The sequence below is a fragment of the Gorilla gorilla genome, chromosome 14 (assembly GCF_029281585.2).
Source record: "Gorilla gorilla gorilla isolate KB3781 chromosome 14, NHGRI_mGorGor1-v2.1_pri, whole genome shotgun sequence".
Classification (NCBI taxonomy): domain Eukaryota; kingdom Metazoa; phylum Chordata; class Mammalia; order Primates; family Hominidae; genus Gorilla; species Gorilla gorilla.
The window spans coordinates 116,001,681-116,029,495 of NC_073238.2; the positions used below are offsets into that span (position 1 = coordinate 116,001,681).

Genomic DNA, 27,815 nt, shown 5'->3' on the forward strand with positions numbered 1-27,815 from the left:
AAGTGAATGAAAAAAGAACAATGATAATAACTTGAGTTTATTGACTACTTGCTATGTCAGGCACTTTCTGTCTTGCATATGCTTTGCATATAATTGTTCAAATATTCTTTTCCACAAGAGAAATACTTTAGTATTTTATCCCCATTATATTGATAAATATCTATTAGATCTGGGAGAAAATGAAAATCAGAATTTAAAAGGATTGTGTCTGGTGTGTTTTTACTATAGGTAGCAAATTTTTATTTTTATTTAGTGGACAGTTCTCACTGACCTAATAAAAATATTCTCAGGATCAATAACATAAGAAGTGTGCATGTGGCATAGGGAAAGAACTGGTGTTATTTTAATGGTAGAAGATTGCCACATTGCTTAATACACTGTGTGTAATTATTTTAACTAGGCAGCAATTAATCTCCTCAACAGAAATTTTATGTACGTATTATGAAGGGAACAAGTAGTTTCTTTCGGATTAAAGACCTAAGTGATGAAATTCAAGATGCTACAGGCCCACTAAATCTGAAATCCATTGAATTAGATACCTAGGTTATTATCTCCTAGGTACCTATTATCTCCTAGGTATCATCACATATTACCTATGTGTCAATATTACACCCAGCTGGAAGACATTTCCCACTTTCACGTATTTTCCCACTAACATATTTTTCTTTCTAGTTCTTAGGAGCGAGTGTGTGTGTATGTGTGTATGGTAGGAATAGGGCAAAATTAAACATTTTTGTTTTTCTAAATAATGATACTAACTACAAGTGCTCACTGTTTTATTCCTGCCTGAGGTCGCTGTTTTACAGAAATAAATATTTCCTTTGTCACCCTTATTTATGTCCTCCTGTTAGTCTGACCCTGTATTCGAAGGGGTAACTGCTAATGGAAATATGAATGAGATGATGCAAAGATCCCATTACCTAGGATTTGTAATTAGAGTTTCAAATCCCTGGTAGTAGTGGTGGTAGATCCTTTGTGGAAAATAAACTTGCCTTCTATAAAATGAGTGAGGTGGTGAGAGACAGTTGCCAAAAATCACAGTCCCTATATGTATTTTTATTATTTATTTATTTTTTGGGGGAGATAGAGTTCTGCTCTGTCGCCCAGGCTGGAGTGTAGGGGCGTGATCTTCACTCACTGCAACCTCCACCTCCCGGGTTCAAGCAATTTTCCTGTCTCAGCCTCCCGAGTAGCTGGGACTACAGGCACCCGCCACAATGCTCAACTAATTTTTGTATTTTTTTTTTTTTACTAGACAGAGGGTTTCAGCTTGTTGTTCAGGGTGGTTTCAAACTCCTGAGCTCAGGCAATCCCCCAACTTCTGCCTCCTATATGTATTTTTAAATGACAAAATTAAGGTGCACATTTACATAAAGCTCCTTTGACAAAGATGCCAACTGCAAATTGCTCATCTCAGCTGTCCATTTACAGGATTCTGATTTTCTTTAGAATAAACTGCAAAAACTCTTTTTGGGGTGAATCAAGCATATTCTTCCTGAATAGCTCATTCTGAGAATATAGACATCAGTGGAGATGCAAACCTGTTATAGGACCTTGTAAAGTTTCTGTCAAAATTCTGGAAGCCTCATTTTAAGGACAAAAGACAAAACCAGCATTGCCAGTCACCAGTTATTAATAAAAACCCTGTGTTGATACATCCTATACTCTTTAATTGTGGCATAAAGGATCCCTGGGGCATATATTGACTTTGATCAGTAGCAGACTAATTTTCTCTCTTAAATTATTTTTTTTCAATAGACCAAAATCAAAAGAATCAATTTAATTTTCAGTAAAAGTGTTCTCCCAAGGTCACTTATTTGTATGAAATAAGTAAAGGAAATGCAAAAATGTTCAATTTCTCTTTAATCCCCTGAATTATACAACATTTAGATTGGTTAATATTACAGTAGATCTTTGAGACAGAAGCTGGGCTAGCTAGCAGAAGCCAAGAATCCTCAGAGACTCAAATCCTTGCGGGGAGCGTGGCAGGGACTGCCAGTCTTTCCTTTGTATCTCTTTTCCCTGTTTTACAAAGAGAATCTGTATGGGGCCACTAGGCTACCAAGAAAAAAGGCCAGTTCTTGCCCTTTTGTGAAGCTGAGCTTGACCATGTAACTACATACAGGACTATAGGATGCAAGCAGAAACCCTCTTTTCCTGTATTTCCTTCTTCTTCCTGCTCTCTGGGATATGGATGTGAGGGTTTGAGCTACAGCAGCCATGCTAGTCTACAAGGTGACTGTGGTAATGGGGGCTGTGCAAAGTGGAACAGGAAGGAAGGTGTCTGGATCCGTGGCAACACAGACAACCATACCACGCTGAATGAGCACCTCCAACTTTATATGAGAGAGAACGGGATTCCTCATCGCATACCTCACCTAAGCAACTTATTTTGGGCTTTTTTGTCCCTTGCAACTGAATGTAACTTAACTAGTACACGTGGTTTCTGCTAGAATGTCCATTAAATTTTTTTTATTTTACTGATGTAATTTTCCTTTCTCATTCTATAATTAAATATTTTACTATTAAAGGCTTAGAAAATGAGGATGAGTTGCAAAAGAAACAGCTTAAACCCATTCCCCAGAGACACCACCACTAACATTTTACAGTTAACATTCCAGGTATTATACACACACACACACACACACACACCTGCATCCCACAGACAAACATAGGATCTTTTTTTGTACTAATATGTCATCAGCATATCTTCACATCAATAAAGTTCAATGCTTATTTTAATGGTTTGCATTTATTCCAATTTCATAATTTATAATCGATAACTTATTGTTAGAGATTAAGATTGTTTCCATTTTTTAAAAATTGCCATAATGCCTCATAAACATCCTCAAACATATGCCCTTGGCTACTGCCCCCAATTTTTCTTAGGATACATTTCTAAAAGCGGACTTTCTTGGTCAGATAGTATGTATGTTTTACTTTTGGATACATATTGCCAAACGGTTTTCTGGAAAAGATGTTTTAATTCATACTCTTGGCAACAATGTATGCGAATGTCCCTTTCAGCCAGCAATAAATACTGTCTTTTTTAAGAAAAGAAAAGTTAACATGGGGCCAGAACAAAGACAGCATGTTGACAGCAGGGCTTGTAATGGCTAAATTGAAAGGAGGTAGCATCTCATGCTGAATAAAAAGGCTCTTGCAGCTGAGCAACCTGGTTTTGAGTCCCAGTTTTACCACTAGCCAGTTATATAACATTGGGTTAGATAATTAACTTTCCAATCATTGTCATTTTTTACATGCAAAGTGGAGACATTAATAGTGCCCACTTCACAGTATTATTGTGAAAATTAAATAAGACAGTTTGTAAAGCCATTAGACTAGTGCAGATCTCAATATATGGGAGTGATTGTAAGAAGATGTTCTGAATTAGTAGAATATCACCAATAACACAAATGAATTTCCATGGCACTCTCCTCTTAGCACAATCATTTGGAAGCGCACGGAGATTTCAACTTTGAGAATTCTCTCAGGCCTGTCCATTTGCAACTGCTAGAGTTTTATAACTGGTCAGTTGGTTTGTAAAGTAGCTAAAAATGCTTATGGGATTGTTCCATTATAGGCATAATATCATCATCATCAACAACAACACGAATAACAGGTTATCTAATGGATAGTGGTAAGAGAAAGAATCTTGGTAATGGAGAATCACTAGCTGCTGAATTAGAATTCCAAACTCAAGACAGGCACACACACATCCACATACACAGTAATGCAGAGAAAATCTAAAATTTACTTTGCAATTTGCATGCTCTTTGGATTCTTTGAAAATTTATGGTTTTTCAAAAAATAGCTAATAGTCACTATGACAGAAAATAATGAAAGTGGATACCTGGCTTGATTTCATTACGAAATAATATATTCAGTGATGCAACCTCACAAAATTTAATTCTCATTTATGGCTTCCTATGATGATTGTACTATTCTATTATTATGGTTTCTTATTAGAAGGCACTCATTGTTACACCATGCTAGAAGCACCCTTCCCTGAAATGCATTAATTGAATTGTTTTCTCACATATTTTAATGATGTATATTCATGAGGAAATAAATGGTCTTGGTACACAGTAAACACATTTTTGCTAAAGTATTTTCTTTGAGCATTAAGTTATACGTAGCTTTCTCTTTGGAGGAGAAATTCTTTCCATTTTGGATCATGTGTCTTTTCATCCATTTTTTCTCTACTTTTTAACCCAGCACTGAACATTTATGCACAAGTTGCTTTAGGCATTGTATAACCCATATTCTAAGAATGTTGATGGAAACCCAAAGGAGAAAAACTCAAAAGTGCCCATTCTTCCCACACCAGTTCTACCTTTATCAGTCTTCTCTCTTAATTAGGGGATATTAATTCAGAAAATACATGTCAGCAAGAGTGCTCAATCAGAGATAATAACAGACCCAGAAATGATTGCTGTCTTTGTACAATCAGAATATTTAATTATTTACCAAACCTTCAATGTGATCCTATTGGATTATGATTCATTTATAAAAGTTAGATATGTATTGACTGTCAGAAGCCTGCTTTCTGTCTCTTACCATTTTAACAGAAAAGTAGCCTTGTGCGGCTCTAAAATTTAGCAGTTCTTTGAGTTCTACTCAAGGCAAAGTTGGGATAAGCTCATCTCCATCATGAGCTAGTCTAGATCAGAGGACCATGGGGCTCGTAACAGGTATCTGAAGTAAAGCATCTAGATAATGGGAGTAAAGGTCTGGGTTAGTGAGATACGGTACTCAGGGCTTCGTCTTTCAGCTCACCTGCACATCCCAACATCCAGTGATGGGACATCACTAAAAAGTTGTGGCCTGGGTAACCCTACAGTGGATTAACACAGCAGGGTATTATATCATGGGTGTATGAATCACTTATCCTTCAACCCAATCCACAACTGAGCACAAGGCAATAGTTACCCATGTCTAAGAATCAGGCAGGTATGAAATCACAAGGCTCTCAGAGGCCAGGCAGAGTCAATATTTAGTAATTTGAAATTTTCTACATCATTTTCCTTCTGTTTTCCAGTTACATGTTATATTATGGTCTCCTAAAGACCCTTGGCATTAATGTCTCTGTAATTTGTTCCTATGCTGTGTCTTGGAGGCATTCGGTGGCGACCATTCAATTGAAAAACATTGCTTCGTTATTTTAAAGAAACAGTTCTCATCACAGATTTCCTTTCGCCTCCCTTGAAATGGTCCCTGTCAGAGCCAGTTCCTAGTGAGCTGCCTAATATAACAGAAAGCCCCTTCTTTGTTCTGAAAATGTGCATATATATACATATATATATATACATATTTTCTATACACATGGCTGTTATGGGAAGTCTGCAGACTTATACATCAACAAGTCCAACAAGCCCAGGACCCTTTAGTCCTTTGATGAGAATAGCCTATATTTAACAACTGCAAATTTTCCATATGCTAGAGAAAGGCAAGAATGTACTTCCATGTTTGAAAAGCTGTGTGCGTTACAATAATCATCTTTATTTTATTTCCTTCAAATTAGTAACTTGTGATTTAGTGTTTTAAACCACTGAATGAGAAGTCCCTGTTCACAGAATTTGGTCATATTTTACAAACATAATAGCATCATGGCAAATTATGTCTCTCCCTTCTCTACACATAACAGCATCAGAGGGCCCACTCACAAGTGGCTAGCCAGGGTGGGCGGGGCCTGAAGCCCGTTGCTAGGCTGCCTGAGTGGAGTTTCACCCAGAGGCTGACAGCAGGAGCTTTGGTTGCTTAGCAACCAGGTCCTCAGCTATAGCATTTTTCTTAATGAAGGTTTTTCACAGTTCTCTGTATGATTACCACTGCTGAATATCTAGACGCATTACCTCTGAATTACCAACGTATTCCTCTTGATTAAGTACAATTTTGCATCAAAATGATTCTGTACAACTTTGTTCCAAGTCTCTTCACATTTCCCTTTCTATTAGAACCATTTGCTGACTTGGTGGTGCTTCCAAACACTATTTTTTCCAGCTGTGATTTTATACGTGAGAGTTACTCCATAAACATACTATGGTTTTAAAGGAATCTTAGGTCATCTCCAGGAACACTGCATGTGAGTTAAGGGCTGAGATCATAGTTCCATATTACATTTAGGTCTCAAAGTCATAACTGAAAACATGTCCTTCTAGAGGCTGCCACCTCGGAACGGACCAGGAACTTTCTTATCTCTCATAGTTTGTAAAAAGAGAGGAGAGAGGAGATGAGAACTTGCTATGGTTGATTTCTTCAAGGCTTTTCTACATGGCATTTCTGATATAACCTGGACAGCATATTCAAAAAACCTTTCACGGAAGTTTGAACAGTTGTTTGTCAAAACTGAATGAGACTGACACTATTTCATCTATAATGAATTGACTGGACAATCCAGACTTTTACAGCATCATAAAGATGCCTCAACACCACCAGGCTTTTCCCAAATTAGTGTGTTTAATTGCATTTTAACATATAATTATTAAAAGCTCAACTTGAGGGTTTTCAAAAGTAAAATTTGTACACCTCGGCTCCTTGATAGATACCTTTGTCTTAACAGTATTTGTAAGTGTTTACAAAGTTGTTAAATATCCTTTAGAATTTAATATTATAATAATTACAAGGCATTATATCATTTTATTCCTGATTCTGGAATTTATATTTTCTCTCTCTTTTATAAAGATTCACGCTAGAAGAAGATATACAAACCTGCCCTTCCTTTTTTTAACACCACAAAAACATACACATGAAACAAAACCAAAAATAAAAACAAAGGCATTGGATCTGAATTGCCCTCTTTTGTAATAACTGCTCTGCTGCTTTTAGCAAATCTGTAGCCCACCTTCAAATTCTCAGGAGCCTTATAGTTTTATGGAAACAATATTGCTATGGAACTTATGGGAATCCTTCTGAATATATAGGGATTCTTTAAAAAATCACAAACATGCATTTGGGGTTGAGGGATCTTTTTCATAATTTATTGTACTGTGGTTTGTTCTGAATGAAATATATTTTCCATTACAAAATTCTAATCCTACACATAGAAATTACATAGGCTTGCAAGTACATGAATAAATACCCATAAAAGTAAGAAATTCCATAGTGGTTGCATTTTATCCGCAAGCCATTTGAGGATTTGTGATGTCAGAATCAAAGGTATGTAATAAATGTGGTTGACGATCTTGGTTTTGTATCAAAACCACCCACGGAGCTGTTACAAAATATAGGTGTCATTGCCTCACTGCCTGGAAGCTCTGATTTGATTGTTCTGGGTTTGGGCCTTTGAACCTGTTTTATTTTATTTTCTTTTATGTTTTTTGGGGGATAGGATCTTGCTCTGTTACCCAGGCTGGGGTGCAGTGTTGTGATTGCAGCTCACTGTACCTTTGACCTCCTGAGCTCAAGTGATCCTCCCATCTCAGCCTCCTGAGTAGCTGGGACTACAAGCTCATGCCACTACTCTTGGCTAATTTTTTAAAAATTTTTTGTAGAGACGGGGTCTTGCTACATTACCTAGGCTGGTCTCAAACTCCTGGGCTCAAGCAATCCCTCTCCCTCAGCCTCCCAAAGTGCTGGAATTACAAGCATGAGCCACTGTGCCTGACCGGCACCTGTATTTTTAAACAGCTTCCTGAGTCAGACTATAGAAGCCCATCATGCAAGAGCTTCCCCAAGGTCCACTGATGGTGAGGGTGAGACATGTGCATGCTCGAATGGGTTATAACATCCTCTTGCTGATACCGTACCTGGGTGGTGGCTGTTGAGGTAGTGCTGCTTCTTGATCCCCACATTTGTTGAAATTGTACTCTGATTTCTGCAAATGTTTCAATGATAACAGCAATAAACACATTCTGAAAAAAATCACAAACCACATTTACCAAAGTCTAAGAATGACAAAGCAGAGGGCAACCAAAACCAAACAAAAGATCTGCAGAACTATCACAGAACATAGACTTTCTTAGTACAATTCTTCGCAGTACCTTCACAAGCCAGGCGAGGAAGAAAATGAGAGTGATGAAATAGAAGTAGGAACGCCAACGGGGAAAGCTGTCAATTGCTCTGTACATGAGGAACACCCAGCCTTCCTGCGAGGCGGCCTCATAGACGGTGAATATACTGGTTCCTGTCATGACAGAGGAGGACAGACTGAGTCACAGTTGACTTTTGAAATAAGAAAGCATTTTCCAGAAAAACAATCAATATTTATCCATACTCATTTTCTCAATGACAAAAGTGCTTCAAAAATTGATTAGAATCACATGCAACACATTTTACTGTTCTCTTAAAATTTTAATAAAATTGTTTCTGACTTCAAGCCAGGGTAATTTCAACATCTAACAATAAAATAATTTGATATTATAACTTTAGCTGTTAAATGCAACTAATAATGTGGAAAAGGAAATAAACAGTCAAACCAAGTATATATATGTATAATTAAAAAAGGATATGTACCATTTAAGCTTGCCACTTGGAGCCTAACACATTCAATAAGCTGAAAAGCACCTGCTATAGTTTTAACCAAAATGAAATAAATGGGAGAACTGAGTTTCATTTGAAATCACTTTCTCACAGGGAGAGTAAAGTATCTCAGGCTCCACAATTAATATGATGGAGCTTGTCTTTGGATTCCATGGTGTTACCAAACACCAGAATGTAAGGCAGTGAATTACCAAATAGGACTTTGTATTTTCTGGGAGAATTACCTCATAGAAAGTACTTCTAGTAATGGAAAGAAAGGAAAGTTAAAAATATGTGGACAGATTTTTTAACATTGGTTAAGAGAACCTAAAATGCCATGTAGGGAAAAGATGTGTTTAATCCTAACAACACTATAAGATGTTTTACAGACAGGGAAACTAAAGCATATAAAGATAAAGTGACTTGTCCGAGGATGCAAAGATGATAATTAAGGGAACTGGAATTAACTCAGTCATTCTGGTATAAAGCCCCACACATCCAACTGTGATGATATCTTGCCTCTTTAATAGCCTTTCTGTAGTTAGTTTCTCCATCTGTAAAATGGGAAATAACACAGACTTTACAGTGTTGTGAGGATTTAATGACTTAATTCCTGTAAATCACAGGGTAGGTTCTTAAGATATTTCAGGTATCATTTATGACTATAAAATTGAAAATAATTGCTCAATATGCTTTTGTGAGAAAACACACACACATATACCATTGAAGTTGTTTATAAAATAAATATAAGTTGTTATTCATAAAACTGGTAAACATTTAGTATCTTAATAAATTCTACTTCTATAAATAAGTTTTATTATTACAGAATATAAAACCAATCTCCACTCATACATGTTTTAGTTACACAGAAATTTAAACTAGAATGTGCATATGACCAAGTATCCAAACAAAGAGGAGAGTTGCACAGGTTGGGGCAGCCTCACTGTTTCTTTGAGCCTGTGCATGAGAAAGCAGAATCAGAGCAACAGCAAACACCAAGGCATGCAGCACAGAAGGCAAGTCCAGCCGCAGGCTTGATGACAAGGGAGAAAAAGAGGCTGGAAAGAAAAGCTAAGAGAAAGAAGCAAAGTGCAGTCCTATCGCCTATTATGCATTAATATGTGCTAATATACTTTATATAGAATATAACTTCATAAATGTCCTGCCTTTCATTTTAAAAATCATATTTTGTACATTGGTACTGTAACTCCTTGTCATACAGCTGGTATTTGTAAAGCATGTTGAGTTTCTAGCCTCTCTAACACAACATGCTAAGGAAATCTCTGTCTTATTAGCTAGGCAATGGCTAAGTGGGGATGAGGGCAGATATTATCAATACCATCTTACAGAAAAGAAAAGTGAAGGTCACTGGTTAATGAAGGTCTCCAAGGTGGAAAGTGATAGAACCAGAAATTGAACCCATATCATCAGGTCAAAAAAATTTTTTTTACCATGCTATTTATATTTCTCTTGATGGAGACTGGGGCTTTAAAAAGAAATTATTAATGGGTACAAACACAGAGTTAGATAGAAGGAGTAAGTTGTAATGTTCCATGGCAGACGAGGGTGATTATAGTTAACAACAATGTATTGTATATTTCAAAATAGCTAGCAGAGAGGCCTTGAAATGTTCCCAACACATAGAAATGATAAATGCTTGAGGTGATGGATATCCTAAATATCTTGATTTGATAATTACACATTTTATCCATAAAACAAAATATCACAGGTACCCCATAAATATGTACAATTATTATGTATCAATAAGTATGTTAAAAAGAGATTATTTTCTCTTATTATCCTTAAATATAGTTAATGTTTTTCTGAGGGATTATGATGGCTAAGTTTATTGTTTCTTTTTTTTTTTTTTTTTTTTAGTGAAAGCTGGGTCCAGGGGGATCACTGCCTTCTGGTCCTGCGATGCTGCCAATGCACTGGATTTACCAGCATTTATTGTTAAGTTTAGTGAGGGTAGGGGTAGTTTAGTGAGGGATTTAGAGTCATTTGATTATGAAGTGAGATGGTCACATGGGGATGAAGTAATTCTTTAACATAACATCTGTATGCAGAAGTACAGTATACAGAGATAAGAATTTACAATACAGTGTGTGCATCAGCAATTTCTAACAGAGCCTTAAAACAGAAAACAGTCTTTCCATAACCTATGATTAGCAAGGTATTAATCAGCAGTAATAGTTGCAGCAAAAGCTGGTTACAAACAATCCATAGAAACAGGACGTGAAGCTAGACAACCGGTTACAACACAAATTCTCAGAAGGGAGTATGCCTTAACCCTAAAGAGGCCTAGAAGAGCCCTGGCAAGATAAGGGCATTTATAGCCCTATCTTATCCATATGAACAGGCGCCCCTCATGCATCTGTTTATAGGCTCTCCACAGTAAACTTATAAGTTTCTTAAAAGTTGACTTTTAAGAAAAAGGTTCAGAGAGGAACAACACATACATAAAATGTCAACAGCAAACAGAAGCAACTGTTTTTATTGATGATTCATGGGTACTAACACTAAGCAAAGGTATTCCTTTGCTTATGTGCACTGAATATGAAACATATTTTTAACATTAAACAATTTATAATTTATATCCCTTATTTTCCTCTAGGTTTTTGAATGAAACCAAAAAGTGGCTACAGAAATCCACTATTATCTACCATTAAAGTTTAATAGCTGTATTAACTGAGCATTTTCATGTAAAATATGGAGCTTGTCACTATAAGATTAAATTTGAGAGGAACATTGAAAATTATCCTCCCTCTCCCTGTCCAGATCTTTCTTAATTACATCTGCAAGCAAGATGTCATTTGGAGTTAAGTAAAAAAGAGCACATTTAACAAGTAGCCTTGAAACTTCTACTCCATTTTTTTTTTTTTTTTTCTAATTGGACAAAGGAAAAAAGGAAAGAAACAGAAACCCACAGTACAGCTCAAAGAGAAGGGTTTGTTGATACAAAGAGGTGAGACATTTGTGAAAATATAACCAAAACACTCCCCAGGAAGATGCTGACTATGGAAAGAAATGTTTCCCATATGTGAACTACACTGGGTAGAAAGGCTGTGAAGAAGTAACAGTTACAAAGGCAAAGGCAATGGACTAAGATGGTCCTTCCTCACCACTTTACTACTCCCGGCTTTGCCAAATATAGCAAAAGAAATCACTTTTCAAAAATGATTTTCCAATGGTCGACCAATATTTAAACTGACAAAAATCAAATGTATGTTCCTTTCATTTTCTTTGGGAAGTGGAGGACCCTGAGAAAGAAACTGTAGCTACTGAAACTTCTTTTGCACAGTCCCGCTCTTGCTGCTGGCCCTGCACTGCTTCCCTCTGGCCCTCTTGACAGACTCCTGGGCTGCCCAGCTCAGCTCCTCTGTGCCCTCAGCTACACTAGGCAATGGCCCTTAGTACTCTCAGAGAGCCTCCCCATTCATCTGTCTCATGTCACTCGTCATACTGAATTCTCTACCTTGTTTGTTTCCCTCAGTAGGTGTGAGCACTCTAAAGTTAAAACTGTATCTTTCATTTCTGTACCAGACACTGAGGAGCACTCAAAGATTGTTGATAAATTAAACAATGATTTTGTAGCCTACAGACATAGGAAAGCATTTCTCAAATATTTGCTTTTTGATTAATTCTTCCTCAATATTAATACTGCACAGATAATTTGGAAACTATTTTGTAGTGAATTGACTTTGTTTTGCTGATTTTCAAAATTCTCTTAAAACACCTGCACACTCACATATAAACATAAAAACCCATCCTATACACACAGAAAAGCCTTCATCTACTGTTTGATCCAACATGGAAAATTTCTAGGAAGAACATTGATACATTTAAAATATTTTTTCTAGATGTGCTGCAGAATATTTTTAATCCATTTTGATTATAGAACTAAAATTTCTGGCTAAATGACCATATTTTTGTTAAATGAAAAATGATGCTACAACAGCACCTGGGAATATAACGCGTTAATTTTTTGGAGAACAATAAGGCCTGTTCTAAAAATATCCCTGGAGAGCTCTTGGAATAGCACTACTTTCTCAGACCCCAAACTCTCAAGGCACAAATTAAAGCTGTGCAAGAAATGCAATCACAACAATGATACTCATGATAATCAGTTCTCCTGATTTCATTCATTCTTTCTGACCTCTTCCCCTGGTGGTTTGAATTGATTAAATAAGAAGACCACATGTCTATGTTTAGAAGATAAATACTAGCCTTGAAACTTTCTACACACTGCCTGTATTGAGAATAGTAGAGGATATTTTTTATAGCTCTGAACAAAATTATATTCCTATCTGTTTTGATTACCTTTAGGATTTTATTTACCGCTTTGCCCTCTTCTGCTGACTCTTTTCCCATGAAAAAAGAGGTGAGATATTTGTGTTTTGGGAGTACTCCCATTTGTTTCTTCTAGTCTTAGGTTACATAACCACATTGTCATTCCACTCTCAAGTGAGAGGGTCATAAAATTGTGATGATAACTAGCAACACACTACAAACCTGGGGTCCTACCACTAAACCTCTCTCCAAACACAAAATACCTATAGTACTATTCTAACAATGGTAATACCTGACCTACCATGACAGAATTTGGGAAGTTAGAATTGGAGATGTAAGCCCGAGACAGTGGAATAAGAATGAGTCAGTACCCAAGGGCTTGGTCTGAATAATCACCTTCACTCCCACACTCAGAATTTTTAAAAGAACAAAGAGGATTTATTTTATGACCATCCATTTCTTTCTCTCTCCCAGTGTTTGGATCCTCAGCAATGTTCTTGAACTTTAACCCCTCCAGGGATATGGAACACCCTATCTTCTGAGACAGCTCCTTACCAGGTATGCAAGAGCCCATTCACTGGATGCTGCCAGGCCTCAGTCCCTTTGGGAACCTCTCTTGGGCTTGCAAGGCACAACAAGCTATAGGAGCCTGCAGAATTAGTCCTTGCACCCCCTTTGCGTGAATCATCCTTTGTTTTACTCGGGTCATCCTGCTACAGGTGCTTGTTTTCTTATCTGGTCCTTTAACTCTTCCAATCTGATCTACTGTTTATGAAATTGGCCTGATTACCCAGCTTCATTTACTGTCTGGGAATAGACTTTCATCTGTGGTGAACAAAATGGCAACTTTCTTGTTACTCAAAATCATCAGTTTCCCTCAGACTTTTCTAAATGACTCTTTCTGATCCTCCAGCTGACTCCGATCAGACATCACCCTTTTCAGAGAGAAGCTGATTGACTTTGTCCTGGTTAAATCTCAGTTTGAGCATCCCCTTCAGTTGGAAGGGAAAAGAAACTTACACGTTACTCAACCACTACACATGGACGACTATGCTGTATCTGTGTCTCAATGAACTGTCTACTGTCAGTCAGTAGATTTAACTGTGGAAGTGTATGATCCTAATCCTAAACTCCAAATAGATACTTATTTGCTCAACTACATTTGCAATGACTAAATATTCAATCCTGAATGGTGGTCAGATAAGAGCTTGATGTTTTCACATGTGCATGATTAGAAGTACAACTTGTTCAAGATGGGGTGGGTTGTGCTATATTGGTTTTTATTTGTTTTTGTTTTTTTATGTTTACATATATACAACTTGCCTAATCTCCAGCTATTTTTTTTTTTTTTGAGACAGTGTCTTGCTCTGTCACCCAGGCTGGAGTGCAGTGGCTTGATCTCAACGCACTGCAACCTCTGCCTCCAGATTCAAGTGATTCTCCTGCCTCAGCCTCCCCAAGTAGCTGGGACTACAGGCACATGCCACCACGCCCAGCTAAGTTTTGTATTTTTAGTAGAGACAGGGTTTCGTCATGTTGGCCAGGCTGGCCTCGAACTCCTGACCTCAGGTGATCCACTCACCTCGGCCTCCCAAAGTGCTAGAACTGCTCCATAGGGCAATATTCTTATTAAACTGCAGAACTAATGAAAAAAGGGAGTGATGAATAGTTTAAGAGAGAACTTGCTGAAGCTACACAAAATGTAAGTTTGGTACTAGTGACATCTGCAGGTGGATGATGCTTTAATGGGAAGGTCTGTCCTATGCATTGCAAGATGTGTAGCCACATCCCTGACTTCTACCCACTAAATTCCAACAGTCCCTGCAACCCCCAACCAAAAATACTCGTAGACATTGACCAGTGGCCCTTGTTGGAAAAATTGCCAATTGAGAAACACTTTTCTAACTTGACAGCCTCTCTGATTCTTCAGCTTTTGCCCTACAGTGCCTAGCACAGGGTCTAGCATATAATTTATATTAAGTATTTTTGAAATGAATTGAATCTCTTCACTTGAGGTCAAAGACAAGACTTAAAAATGACATATCATTCTTCTTTAAAGATTTTTGAAGGCTAAAAGCCTAGATCCTAAGACGTCGCTTATTTGTATAAAGTATTCGCCACACGGTAGACAGCTCAATATTACCATTACATAAATTTTTATCATTTTGCTGTTTTAACAACTAGGCACTGGAAAGAAAAGCTTATTTCTTTTTAAAATTCCTGCTATGTAATAAGATGACTGTATACATGCATATCTTAGAGTTTGGGGGAAGGGAGGCTATCTCTGCTTGCAGAATGAGCCATTACAAAAGTACATTAATTAAAATCGAAAATAAATTCACATATTTTGAATGAAATAAATAGTGCAAAATGTTCCCAAACGAAATTAAATGACTGCCTTCTGAACTGTCCCAAGACAAACCACACACAGGGTTTTTTTGGTTTGTTTGTTTGTTTGTTTTTGGGTAAGCTTTCAGGTTTTTCTTCTGAATCAAGATGAGACATTCAGTATATTCATAGAAAAACACAGAAGAAAACAGACTAATTCTTAATCCACGTTGGTAGACTCTGGTTCTGTCCGGATCATGAGACAGATAATACAAACTTGCAAAACAGCTCAGTAGCCTCTACAATGAAACCTAAGCAGCAGCCACTAGATTAAGAACAAAGTGGCCGCCTCTTCAATTCAGCTACAAACTTGCATTTGAGGTCACTTTTTGATGGCAAAATCTATATTGCAATTATTAGTTTTTATTTTTGGTGAACTCTCAGTTTCTCTCACCCTCTAATAATCTCTTCACTCAGATATACCATCTGTTATGCAGATTTTAGCCACATATTAAGAAAAATTTTAGCCAAAGGTCAGTAGTTAGATTGACTGTAACTTACTATAATGTTTTTCTTCACCAAATTTCCCCACACCATCTCAGCACTTTCTTCTTAACTGAGAGCTGGTTCTGTGGTAAGAGTAAATTGTACCCCAACAGTAGGTATCATAAAGTAAATGTATTTAGTGTGACATAATTAAAAAAAAGCAGCAGCGAGGGGTGTGTACTCTTAAGGTGGACATCTGGACTCAACATAATGAACATTTGTCACTGTGGCTGGATGATCCACATACATGAAATAAGATCATGTGGATCAGCAGACCAGCAACAGCAAGAAAGGTGCATCCTGAATTGCAGAGATTTATTAAACAATAAAGCAGCTAGAATTAAATTACTTGGGAGGATGTTACCATCCTAGTGAATAAAACCTCTGTAAACCATGTTTTCTCCCTCCGATCCTCCTTCCTTCCTTCCCTTCTTCTTCTTCCTCTTCTTTTCCTTCCTTCCTTCTTTTTCTTTTTCTTCTTTCTTTCTTTCCTTCCTTCCTTCCTTCCTTCCTTCCCTCCTTCCTTCCTTCCTTCCATCCTTTCTTCCTTCCTTTCCTCCTTCCTTCCTTTCTTTTTTCTCTCTCTCTTTCTTTCTTCCTTTCCTTTCTTTCTTTTTCTGAGATGGAGTCTCGCCCTGTCACCCAGGCTGGAGTGCAGTGGTACAGTCTTGGCTCACTGCAGCCTTCACCTCCTGGGTTCAACCAATTCTCTGCCTCAGCCTCCCAAGGAGCTGGTATTACAGGCATAAGCCAGCACGCTCAGCCTCAAAAAAATAAACTTAAGTATTTTTCCCTGATAGACTGTGCTGTAACATTGTGCCTATAATAATAATCTTCAACACAACTTGTCCACACACTCAACTCATGTGCTCCACACACCCAGCCTGAGGCTTGCCACGTGGCATATCAAGGCAATAAAACAAAATAAAGCAAAAACCACATTTTTTATTTGCTATTCCAGAACATGGGACAAACATAAAAGGACTTTTTTTAAATTATAAATGCCTTAAAATATTTATAAACTTTATGTTTTTGAGCTACTTTAATTTTGATTTTGGTTTCTTTGTTTGTTTTTTACACTTAAGTACTCTTTTGGCACAACTTGCCATATTGGTAGAATCACTTTGTTACCTTAAACCATACACATGTTTACATATATCTTCTAAGTTAATTTTTTATAAGTAATAAAGAATCATAGTTGAAATATGTTTCCTTAAATGTAGAAAATTTCTAAAGTTCCAAGTTCTGAACAGAAAAAACTTCAAAGAAAGGAGAGGTGAAGGCTTTCACTATACTATTCACAAATGGAAAAGAAGTGTTGACAAGCCGGATGCTGACATTGGCAGGAAAGTGTAGGTACTACAGCAGAACAGTTCCCAGGACGCTCAGTCCACATGCCAACTACAGCACTCCCCGCGCCCCCTGCGCTCAGCAATTTCCAGGTCGGCTGAGAGTAAGGGTAGCAAAGAAACCTTGTCAGATACCCCTCGGCCTGTGAATCAGCATTCTGCCTTTGAGGAGCAGTGATGTCAGGTCAAAAGAGCTTCTTGGAAATTTATTTTCCATTAGTTGTCTTAAGAAGAAAAGAAAGGCCGGGCGCAGTGGCTCATGCCTGTAATTCCAGCACTTCGGGAGGCCAAGGCAGGTGGATCATGAGGTCAGGAGCTTGAGACCAACCTGGCCAACATGGTGAAACCTTGTCTCTACTGAAAATACAAAAATTATCCAGGCCTGGTGGCATGCACCTGTAATCCCAGCTACTTGGGAGGCTGAGGCAGGAGAATTGCTTGAACCTGGGAAGCAGAGGATGCAGTGAGCCGAGATCACACCACCACACTCCAGCCTGGGGGACAGAGTAAGACTCTGTCTCAAAAAAAAAAAAAAAAAAAAGACAAGACAAGAAAAAAAAAAAAACCCTACGCTTTGCCACAGTTAGCTGTCATTTACAGTTCCTAACATTCCAGTCATCCATTACTTCTTACCTAGGTAACCTGTATGAGTCAGTACACCCTGGACCTCAACTTCCATGGAGGCACTAGGGCAGTGATGATACTGTTGGTCACCACTAAGGCGCTAAAGAAACGTTAATTAGAAGCTTTTCAATTGTCCTAAAGAGTACACAAAATATGTCATACCAGAAATATATTTCCTCTGAGGGTCTTTTAGTTTTGTCACCCACATTTTAAAGATTTATTGGAAAGAAATCTTTTCAAAGGAAATTGAAGCAAAAGGGCTAGAACTTCGCATAATGTTAAGGTAATAGTTATGACATAAAAAATTCATAATAGTCCAAAAATTAGAACCAAGTATTTGGTAAAAGTACTAAGATATTTTTCCTCCTATTCTGAGATATGCACATGGTTCATATCTGCATCATCATACATATTCAATAAAAATGAAAATGCAAAAATTAACAATAAGGTAGACCTGGTTAGTCTACCTCAGAAGAGCTACAAGAGCAATTATTATTTATTTATTTATTTATTTATTTTTAATAGGGAGGCTGAATGAACTAGTAAATAATCTCAGAATAAAAAGATCAACCAAGATTGGAAATAAATAATTGACGTTTGTTTATAAAGGCATATTAAAATCCAATTTTAAAAAATCCGATTTATATCTAAGTGGGAGGGAAGAAACATACCTGAGTGATAGTGACCAAATGTAATTTTAAATAAATATGAGATAAGAAATACAAATAACACATGGAATTAACTAAAAATAAAGTTCTTATTTGTATTACGATAAATACCAAATTTACATTGAATGTCATCAATTTAAATCTTTATAATACAGCACTAAAAGCAAAGATGTGTTCTAATATCATTTGTAATAATATTACAACCTAATGGTTAAAACTGAATAGAAAATGTTAACTAACTGCTAAAAATTTGAAGCTGTACATGGGGAAATTGTTCTGTCTTATACCTTCACGTTTACATATATGAATAAAAATATTCACAGAATTTTTCCTGTATTTGCTATCCACATTGTTCAGTAAGCTTCCAAAGCCTGAAAATATGTTTAAAATTGAAATTTGTTCAACTGGTTTAGTTTTTTTTTTTCCAATGTGCTACAGATTCCAGTTTAAAGGTTATACTAAAATTAAAAATCATTTTTCATGTATTAAGTTATGCTACCAAGAAAGCTCTGTACTGTATATTCCTACTTTTCCAGCATTTTCAATGTAGACTAGAACTCTACAGAGGTGAGAGAAGAATGTGAGAAAATTGTAATCCATTAACTTTTAAAACACTGTTGATTTCCAGTTACTGACTTTCAGTGTGCTCAGCATTTTTCTTGTTATGAAGACAGGATTGATAACTTCCAAGCTCTTTACAAGCAGAAACAGAAACCAGAAGTCAAAAAAGCTTCGTTTTGATTTAAGATATGGATCCAAAATAGTACAGATAAATGAACATATTTGATTAGAACGAGTTTTAAATTAATGTCTACAAAGACGTGGTTCTCTGCTTACATGTGGTCTAGTCTGCCCGGTCACAATTTGGCTTACGCATCACTAACAGCACAGGATGAAAAGGCCGTCATTAGCACAAAGGGAGGCTGAATTGTGATGGGGCGATTCTCCTGGTGGACCCCAAGACATTATGTCAGAATAATGTGTAATAAGTCATTTTCCCCACCAACAACTTGTTCTATCTACGTTTTAATATTTGCCGGTTTTCTTTTCTGCTTGATTTTAACAACTAACTGCAAGGCAACATTAGATACAGACAACATACTTAGAATAGTGGCGAAAGAGGAAGGAAAACGGTCATTCATGGAATATGGTTCAAGTACCCATTACATAACAGCACAAAAAACTTAATCAAAGCCAGAGAGCTTTGGGCAGCTGTGATCTGGCCTGCTTATGCCTGGAATAAAATGTCTTTCCACGCTCTCATTAGGCACATTGGCAAGACGGCTGCACCAGGCCAGAGCTCATTTGGCCAGCAATCATACCTTTCTAGCAAGTATCTGGGCTAACGACCTCAAGAGAGCAATCAGACATTTGTGCTGTGGCTGATGGAGTAATACTGACTGGTTATTCCTGACTGGGAGGAATACAGAAAAATCATCCCTGGAAATGCTAGCTAAACTCTAACATGCAGAGAAATACGTTTGAAATATGGAGCAACTGGCAATTATTTAAAACTTTAATAGTATTTTATTTAATTCACTATTCAGAAGGTATAACTCACTGTTCTTGTTCATCAACCAATGCAGGGTATTCATAAGTCTTTTTGTAGAGTGTAGGTGTTCATCTTACAAATCACTTTGCAGCCAGGTGTTTGAGCTTCAATGACCTCCATTTAAATCTGAGGAAACATCTAAAATGATTTTTATTTTAATTTTTTGTACTTTAATTTTATTTTTAATTTTAAGTACATTTATTTCAGATGTAAAGACTTTTTTGTTATTTTATTATGTCATTATTTTTATTTTATTTTTAAATTTAAGTTCTGGGATACATGTGCAGAATGTGCAGGTTTGTTACATAGGTATGCATGTGGCATGGTGGTTTGCTGCACCTATTGACCCATCATCTAGGTTTTAAGCCCCACATGCACTAGGTATTTGTCCTCATGCTCTCCCTCCCCTTCCCTCCCACCCCCTGACAGGCCCTGGTGTGTATTTTGTTATTTTTTGAGACACGGTTTGGCTCTGTCACCCAGGATGGAATGCAGTGGTGCCGTCTCGGCTCACTTCAATCTCCGCCTGGGATTACAGGCGGATGAGGAGCTGGGACTACAGGCACTCACTTCCACGCCTGGCTAATTTTTGTATTTCTTGTAGAGACCAGGTTTCGCCATGTTGCTCAGGCTGGCCTTGAAGTTCTGAGCTCAAGCGGTCCACCCACCTTGGCCACCCAAAGTGCTGGGATTACAGGTGTGAGCCACCACACCTGGCCTAGAATAATTTTTTTTCTTTTCTTTTCTTTTTTTTTTTTTTTGAGACGGAATCTTGCTCTGTTGCCAGGCTAGGGTGCAGTGGCTGGATCTCAGCTCACTGCAATCTCTGCCTCCCATGTTAAAGTGATTCTCCTGCCTCAGCCTCCTGAGTAGCTGCGACTACAGGCCCCTGCCACCACGCCCAGCTGATTTTTGTATTTTTAGTAGAGATGGGGGTTTCACCATGTTGGCCAGACTGGTCTTGATCTCCTGACCTCGTGATCCGCCCGCCTCAGCCTCCCAAAGTGCTGGGATTACAGGCGTGAGCCACCGCGCCCGGCCTGGCCTGGAATAATTTTTAAAGAAAAAATTACTGTTATTGTTTGTTGACCAAATCTGGCATTATATACCTGACGGTTTTTATGAACCTCTGTACTAGATTCATTCAACAAGATTAGGAATGAGAGGGCAGGTCAAACGTTGTCTCTTACTGGGACATGAAGAAATGGAGTTGAATGTTGTATCCAACTCTCTTACTTGGTTAATCTTGTCACTTTCTGCCTTCTCATCACTGGTGGTTACTTATTGGTTGGAAGGAAATAAGTACCTCCTATGATAGTTGTGTTTCGTAATTCTCTTATACTTGAATAAATTTGCTATTGCCTAATGGATGCTTATAAAATATCCAGCACAAATCATTGAAGTTAAAGAGGCACAAGGACATTTTATCATCTACATAGACATTTTAGCAAGACAGTTCTCTCATTTGGCCTATTTAATTTTTCCAGCCTTTTAACCCTTATGTTTTGACCTAGAATTCTCAACTACCTCATACTGCAAAAAGAGACAACAATCAAAAGGCTAATATTCAAGGTTTTAATCTTATTTGCACGACAAATTCAAGTCCAACAATACCTCTTGTCTCCTTTTATCTCAAAGCTTTAATTTTAGGGAGACACAGATTCTGTACAATGTAGGTTATACCATTGTTTATCTCATTTTATTGGAAAAATGCAGTATTTATAAAAGTTTGTCCAAGTTTTAAAGTTTAAAGTTGTTTATCCTTTTTGTCCCTTTGTAGATTGTAAACTCCACGAAAGCAGCCACTCTTTGTTGGTCACCACCATATTCCTAGGGCCTGGGCCAGTGCCTGGCAGATGAAACACAGGTATGTTAATCTGGACAAAACATAAAATGTAGATTAAATGGGCAAAGGAAAGTAACAAAGCAGAGAGAGGTCAGGGAGAGGGGCTGGTGGAAATATTCAAAGAGGAAACACATGTAAAAGGGAAGAGTGTGTTGGACCATGTGAAGAGCCACAATTATAGAGGTCAGCAGACTTTGAAAGCCGGCCAGTCTGCTCATCTGCCATCCTGGAGGGTCTCCAGGAGGGGACTATCCAGATTAATTTCCATGAATGGTGCCTGAGGCCAGTTGGTGACCCACACCAGCTGCCAGAGCTCCCGAGGCTGCAGACCTGCTTTGCTGACTAAGGATGCCCCAGGCCCTCATCGCCAGACTCAGCCACCTCCCTTGAGAGGCGCTGCATTCCCCACATCCCTTCCCACAGTATCTATCACGCATTGCTAGCTCAATGGCTCCACTTGTCTCCAGACACTGGCTTCCATTTCCTCTGCAGATGCCCATTTCATGGCCTCATGTGACCCTTCTCCCACGTCGGTCCTCAGAAATGTGGGCCAATGGGTTGTTTTACCCTCTATGTCGAGAAATTCCTCTAGGTCCAGCCGTGCAGGCACTGACAAAGCTGCTTTGGCCTCCCCTCTGCCCTGCCCTTGCCCTGGTGATTCTTTTATACCAGTCCTAATGCTGGCTTTGACTTTAGTGCCATTGCTTGTGTAGCTTCAGTGTCTACATGGCATTTGCAGGAGGTGGGACACCATCGTCCTCCACCTCAGCATCCCAAACATTAGAATATCATCACATTCATTAAAGTGGCTGAGACTTGTCATGAATTGGTGTGGGTCAGGCTTGGTTCATTTAATCCTCACTGACACCTTAGTACTACAAACACCATTTTACTGATACAGAAAGCGAGTTAAGCCATTTGCTAAGGTCACATGGCAAGGAAGTGCTACTGTGGGTTGGATCCTGCCCTCCACGCAAGCTTAATCCCCTGTCCCTATCAGGCTTTCTGTGTGGAGGAAGTTCAGGTGCTATTATCAGGTGCATTTTCTTGGACTCTGAGAACCCAGGCTCCTTCCTGCAGTTTCTGAGGTAAGGGGTGGGACTCTGAGATGCTTTCAGTCCCTGGAAGAGCCAAGCATAGGCTGGGTTTGAAGTTCATGTTGTTGCATGATTATTAACCACAACCAATAGACATGAGCATCTTGTTTGGGGCCATTATTGTTATGAACTTCTAAGTCAGGGCAAGGTCTCAGCTTCATTTTCCTGCTACTATTATAGAGATCCTTGGGTGCTTAGCCCCTCTTTGTCGCTTGGAGAAAAACCTCATGTTTTGGTATGATTAGCTTCTGAGCAGAGCAATGGTGGCCTGGGCCCCATTAGACAGCTCCAACCCATGGAAGCCACAGACAACTCTTGGCCACAAACCCAGAACAGTCATAACTTTGAACTTCCTAGGACTGTCACAGATTACGCAGATGGAGAGAAACATCCTGTTACACACCAGGCCTTTCTCTATTTCAGTTCTCCACCAACACACTGGCAAGTTCGTTCTTATCACTCTTACATTAAAAATGAAAAGACTGTGGCTTAATGAGACTAAACACATCCCTGAGTTCATCCAGAGTGGATGTCTGGAGTGGCATTCCAATGAATCCGTGCTCGCCTCCACAGACTATGTTCTTTCCACTCTGCCATGCGTGTCTGAACTTTCTGAAACTTTTCTTGGCTTGGTTTTGAGGAATTTGAACAAATTCCTGTCTGGTATACTTTGTGAAAGCAAAAATTCTGCTTTTAAAATTAAATAGACTAGCCCAAGAAAAGGGAAGGGAGGAGGGGTGAAATTTCCTTCCTGCATTTTGGATTAGCAATAGTTCTTCTGTGCTTTTGCTTGGGGTGGGGAGAACATTTCTCTGCCTTCTCTGCACTCTTAGCTCCTCAAATGATTGTTCAACAAGAGTAGGTAAAGATAGGTTTAAATACTTTCAGAGTTCTAACCAAAATCCGAGATTTAAAATTTAAAAAGCAGCAAGATTTTAATTATTTTCACTAATCTGTTAGGTAAATCAGAACAATATAAAATTTAGCAGTGACTCTGGTTTAGCTTTTGGGTGTATTGGGTGTACCTTTTGGATGTTCCGTACGATTACTGAAATTCTAACTATGGCTTTGTTCTGTGTTAAAAATGTAATCATTTGAGAAATATAATATAAAATAGAGAAATTAGTTTATAACAATAAATTTGATTTGACTTCAATAAATGAAGTCAAATTTCATGGCTTCATTTTTGGAATATATTTATAATGGACTGGGCATTTTGTCCTTTGGTTATTTAAGCCTGTAGTAGATATTGCTGCTTGCGGCTCTAGACTCATTCTTCTCTTCTTCCTGGGGCATGGCTGCTCAGTGAGGGAATATGTTTCCTAGAATTTCCTGCAAGGAGGTGTGGCCTTGTGATAAAATTCTTCCTGATGTATGCAACTCCCAAGCCATCTACAAAAACTCCTTCCCTGGACCTATTTTTCCCTTCCCTTCCACCAGCTAGAAATAGAGAAGCCAAGGACAGACTTGGAGAGTAAGTGTTGAGTTTGGCAGATATGCCACAGAGGCCTGCACTTTGGGATGACTTCATGGGGCCCAGCTCATCCAAATACCCACATACCCAGGATGGCAGCTTCAGAAAGAAATCAACTTGTGTCTTGCTTGAGCCATTGTGTTGTGAGTTCTCTCTTTAAAGCTTACTTTACCCCAACTATTACATAGACTGAGACTCAAAGTAGCTATGGTCCGTGGGTCCAGTTCTCAGAAACGGCTGATGTTCACAAGGATGTCTGTTTGGAAAAAATATGCTAACTAAAAATTATTGACATACAGACATTTTAGGATTTCACACAAATATATGAAGCAGATTGGACGGTTCAGGGAAACAAAACAAGGCAAAGTTCCAACTGATGTCTGATAAAACAGCTCTTTTTTTCTCACAAAAGCCACTCTACTAACCTTGCCCTAAGTTACTGGCATACCAAGACACAGAAATTCACACTTCATACCTACACTTAGCCCGAAGAATGAACTCCACCCATAGATCTAAAATAACAAGGTAAAATGTACAATTTAATGTCACATAAAGATTTGCTTAAGATTCTTTGAAATGTTCAAAGGAGATACTTTGAATATGAGATTGTTACTTTTTAAATATAGGGTTTTGGTTTCATGACTAATGGTATGATTCAACAACATGGAGCAATAAATTATTTCTCAAGAAAAAGCATTATACTTTAATTTGTCCCATTTCAAGGCTTTAAAAATCTTGCCAAAATAATGCTATTTTTACCAAATAAAATGTTAAAATACAGGCAAAGTCTTAAGAATAATACACACACACACACACAATTCAACATTACTAAACTCAGACATACCAAAGAAATTCACATTCTTGAAAGGACTACCAAGCCTGCATCTTGTTATTCTAGGCAAACAAATATGAGAAATATTTAGTACTGGAATAGGAAGTATTTTGGCAAGTTTTTGCAAGTGCTTTGACCTCACAGTTCATGACCATAATGAATGGCCACCTCAGTGATATAAATCAGACACCACATAGTTTGATAAAATGTAGGGATACATTTCCTCATCTGTCAATCAAAGCATGCTCATTGGCCACTTCAGCACATCAACCACCCCATATTCATTTTGTCTATTGGCAAAGAATTCCTAAGACAGTCTGTCTTAATTTTCAGCCAGACTCTGGTGTAATGCCTTGTGGTTTGAGTGAAATTCACATCATGTAACCAAGCTTTTGCAAATTTGATCATTTTACTTTATGGAAAATATTTTCATCTCAGCCATTGTTGACTTTGTATTCTTGACAAAAATTAAGCAAGTCTCATTGATCCTTTACTGTGTCAAAGAAAACAATTTAAAAAAAATTGAGCATGTGTAGTTTTCATTATTCAATCATGTTTTCTGTTTTGACATAAAAAGTGAAAAAATTCTACCAGCTATAGCATTTTCAATCTAATCACATTACTGGAACTTAACATGTAATGAAACTGAGATCCTCATATTTCCCCTCAAACATGCTCTTCTGGAAGTTAATGGCAAGTCTATCTAATCACTGAGGCCAGAAGCTGTAGAATGATCTTTTCCTTTTAACACACAGCCAATCTCTTAGTAAATCCCATAAAGTAAACATGAACACTATATTCAGCATCTTCTGTGACCTCCACTGCTACCACCTTTGTCCAAGCCACTGCCATCTCTCGCCTGGACTCTTAGGACAGTCTCTTCTGTCATTGCTTCCCTTGATTGTATTCTCTGCCCAGCAAGCAGAGTTGTCCTGATCAGTTTTGTCTCGCCTCTACTCAAAATGCTCCACGGGCTTTCCATCTCATTTAAAAGGAAAAGCCAAGGTCATTACGTTGGCCTGGAAGGCTCTACGTGATCCATTCCTTGTTACCTTTCCAATCATATTCCCTTTCTCTTTCTCCATAGCTTCATTCAAGACCTGTTGGCCTCCTCATATGAGGAGGAGAGCATGGGGCATGCTTCCTTCTCAAGGCCTTTGCAAGGGCTGTTCCCGCTGCCCTGCACACTCTTCCCCAGAGAGCCATGCGACTTGCCCCTTCCCAACGACTACATTTTCCTTGAAGGGACACCTTCATGGCCACCTTATCTGAAAATGCAATTCCTGCTCACACCTTCCCCTCTCTCTTTGTCTGCTTTCCTTTTCTCCTTGACACTTATTACTATGTAGCATGCTATTTATTTTACTTACTTATTTTCATTATTTCCTGTTTCCTTTGGTAGAATTTGTAAACTCCATGAAAGCAAGGATTTTTTTCTCTGTTTTTCACTGTTGTGATCAAATGCCTGGCACATATTGGGTCCTCAATAAACTATTTTTGAATATTGAATGGATGAAATATTTTCCCATATAATCAATTGACCAGGAAGGAAACTGATAGAAAAATAGTAAAGAAACACATTCACATATACTGGAAATAAAGTCATAACTGAATCAGATAATAGGATATTCACATATGGAATGTGTAAAAAAATCTCTTGATGGGGATGGCATTGAATATGTAAATTACCTTGGGCAGTATGGCCATTTTCACGATATTGATTCTTCCTACCCATGAGCATGGAATGTTCTTCCATTTGTTTGTATCCTCTTTTATTTCATTGAGCAGTGGTTTGTAGTTCTCCTTGAAGAGGTCCTTCGCATCCCTCGTAAGTTGGATTCCTAGGTATTTTATTCTCTTTGAAGCAATTGTGAATGGGAGTTCACTCATGATTTGGCTCTCTGTTTGTCTGTTATTGGTGTATAAGAATGCTTCTGATTTTTGCACATTGATTTTGTATCCTGAGACTTTGCTGAAGTTGCTTATCAGGTTAAGGAGATTTTGGGCTGAGACAATGGGGTTTTCTAGATATATAATCATGTCATCTGCAAACAGGGACAATTTGACTTCCTCTTTTCCTAATTGAATACCCTTTATTTCCTTCTCCTGCCTAATTGCCCTGGCCAGAACTTCCAACACTATGTTGAATAGGAGTGGTGAGAGAGGGCATCCCTGTCTTGTGCCAGTTTTCAAAGGGAATGCTTCCCAGTTTTTGCCCATTCAGTATGATATTGGCTGTGGGTTTGTCACTGATAGCTCTTATTATTTTGAGATACATCCCATCAATACCTAATTTATTGAGAGTTTTTAGCATGAAGGGCTGTTGAATTTTGTCAAAGGCCTTTTCTGCATCTATTGAGATAATCATGTGGTTTTTGTCTTTGGTTCTGTTTATATGCTGGATTACATTTATTTATTTGCATATGTTGAACCAGCCTTGCATCCCAGGGATGAAGCCCACCTGATCATGGTGGATAAGCTTTTTGATGTGCTGCTGGATTCGGTTTGCCAGTATTTTATTGAGGATTTTTGCATCAATGTTCATCAAAGATATTGGTCTAAAATTCTCTTTTTTGGTTGTGTCTCTGCCCGGCTTTGGTATCACGATGATGCTGGCCTCATAAAATGAGTTAGGGAGGATTCCCTCTTTTTCTATTGATTGGAATAGTTTCAGAAGGAATGGTACCAGTTCCTCCTTGTACCTCTGGTAGAATTCGGCTGTGAATTCATCTGGTCCCGGACTTTT

The 27,815-nt window shown here is 38.1% G+C and overlaps 1 protein-coding gene across 7 annotated transcripts in view; it reads right to left on the reverse strand.

Annotated features, from left to right (window-relative positions):
• Positions 1-27,815, reverse strand: part of NALCN (sodium leak channel, non-selective) — a 363,332-nt gene that overhangs the window by 230,338 nt on the left and 105,179 nt on the right. For all 7 annotated transcript variants that reach the window (XM_031001413.3, XM_055359447.2, XM_055359450.2 and 4 more), the window contains exons 8-9: positions 7,983-8,125; positions 7,749-7,853 (exon numbers count right to left, since the gene is read on the reverse strand). In XM_031001413.3, the coding sequence (XP_030857273.3) occupies positions 7,749-7,853; positions 7,983-8,125 (248 nt within the window). The remainder of the gene's footprint in view (positions 1-7,748; positions 7,854-7,982; positions 8,126-27,815) is intronic.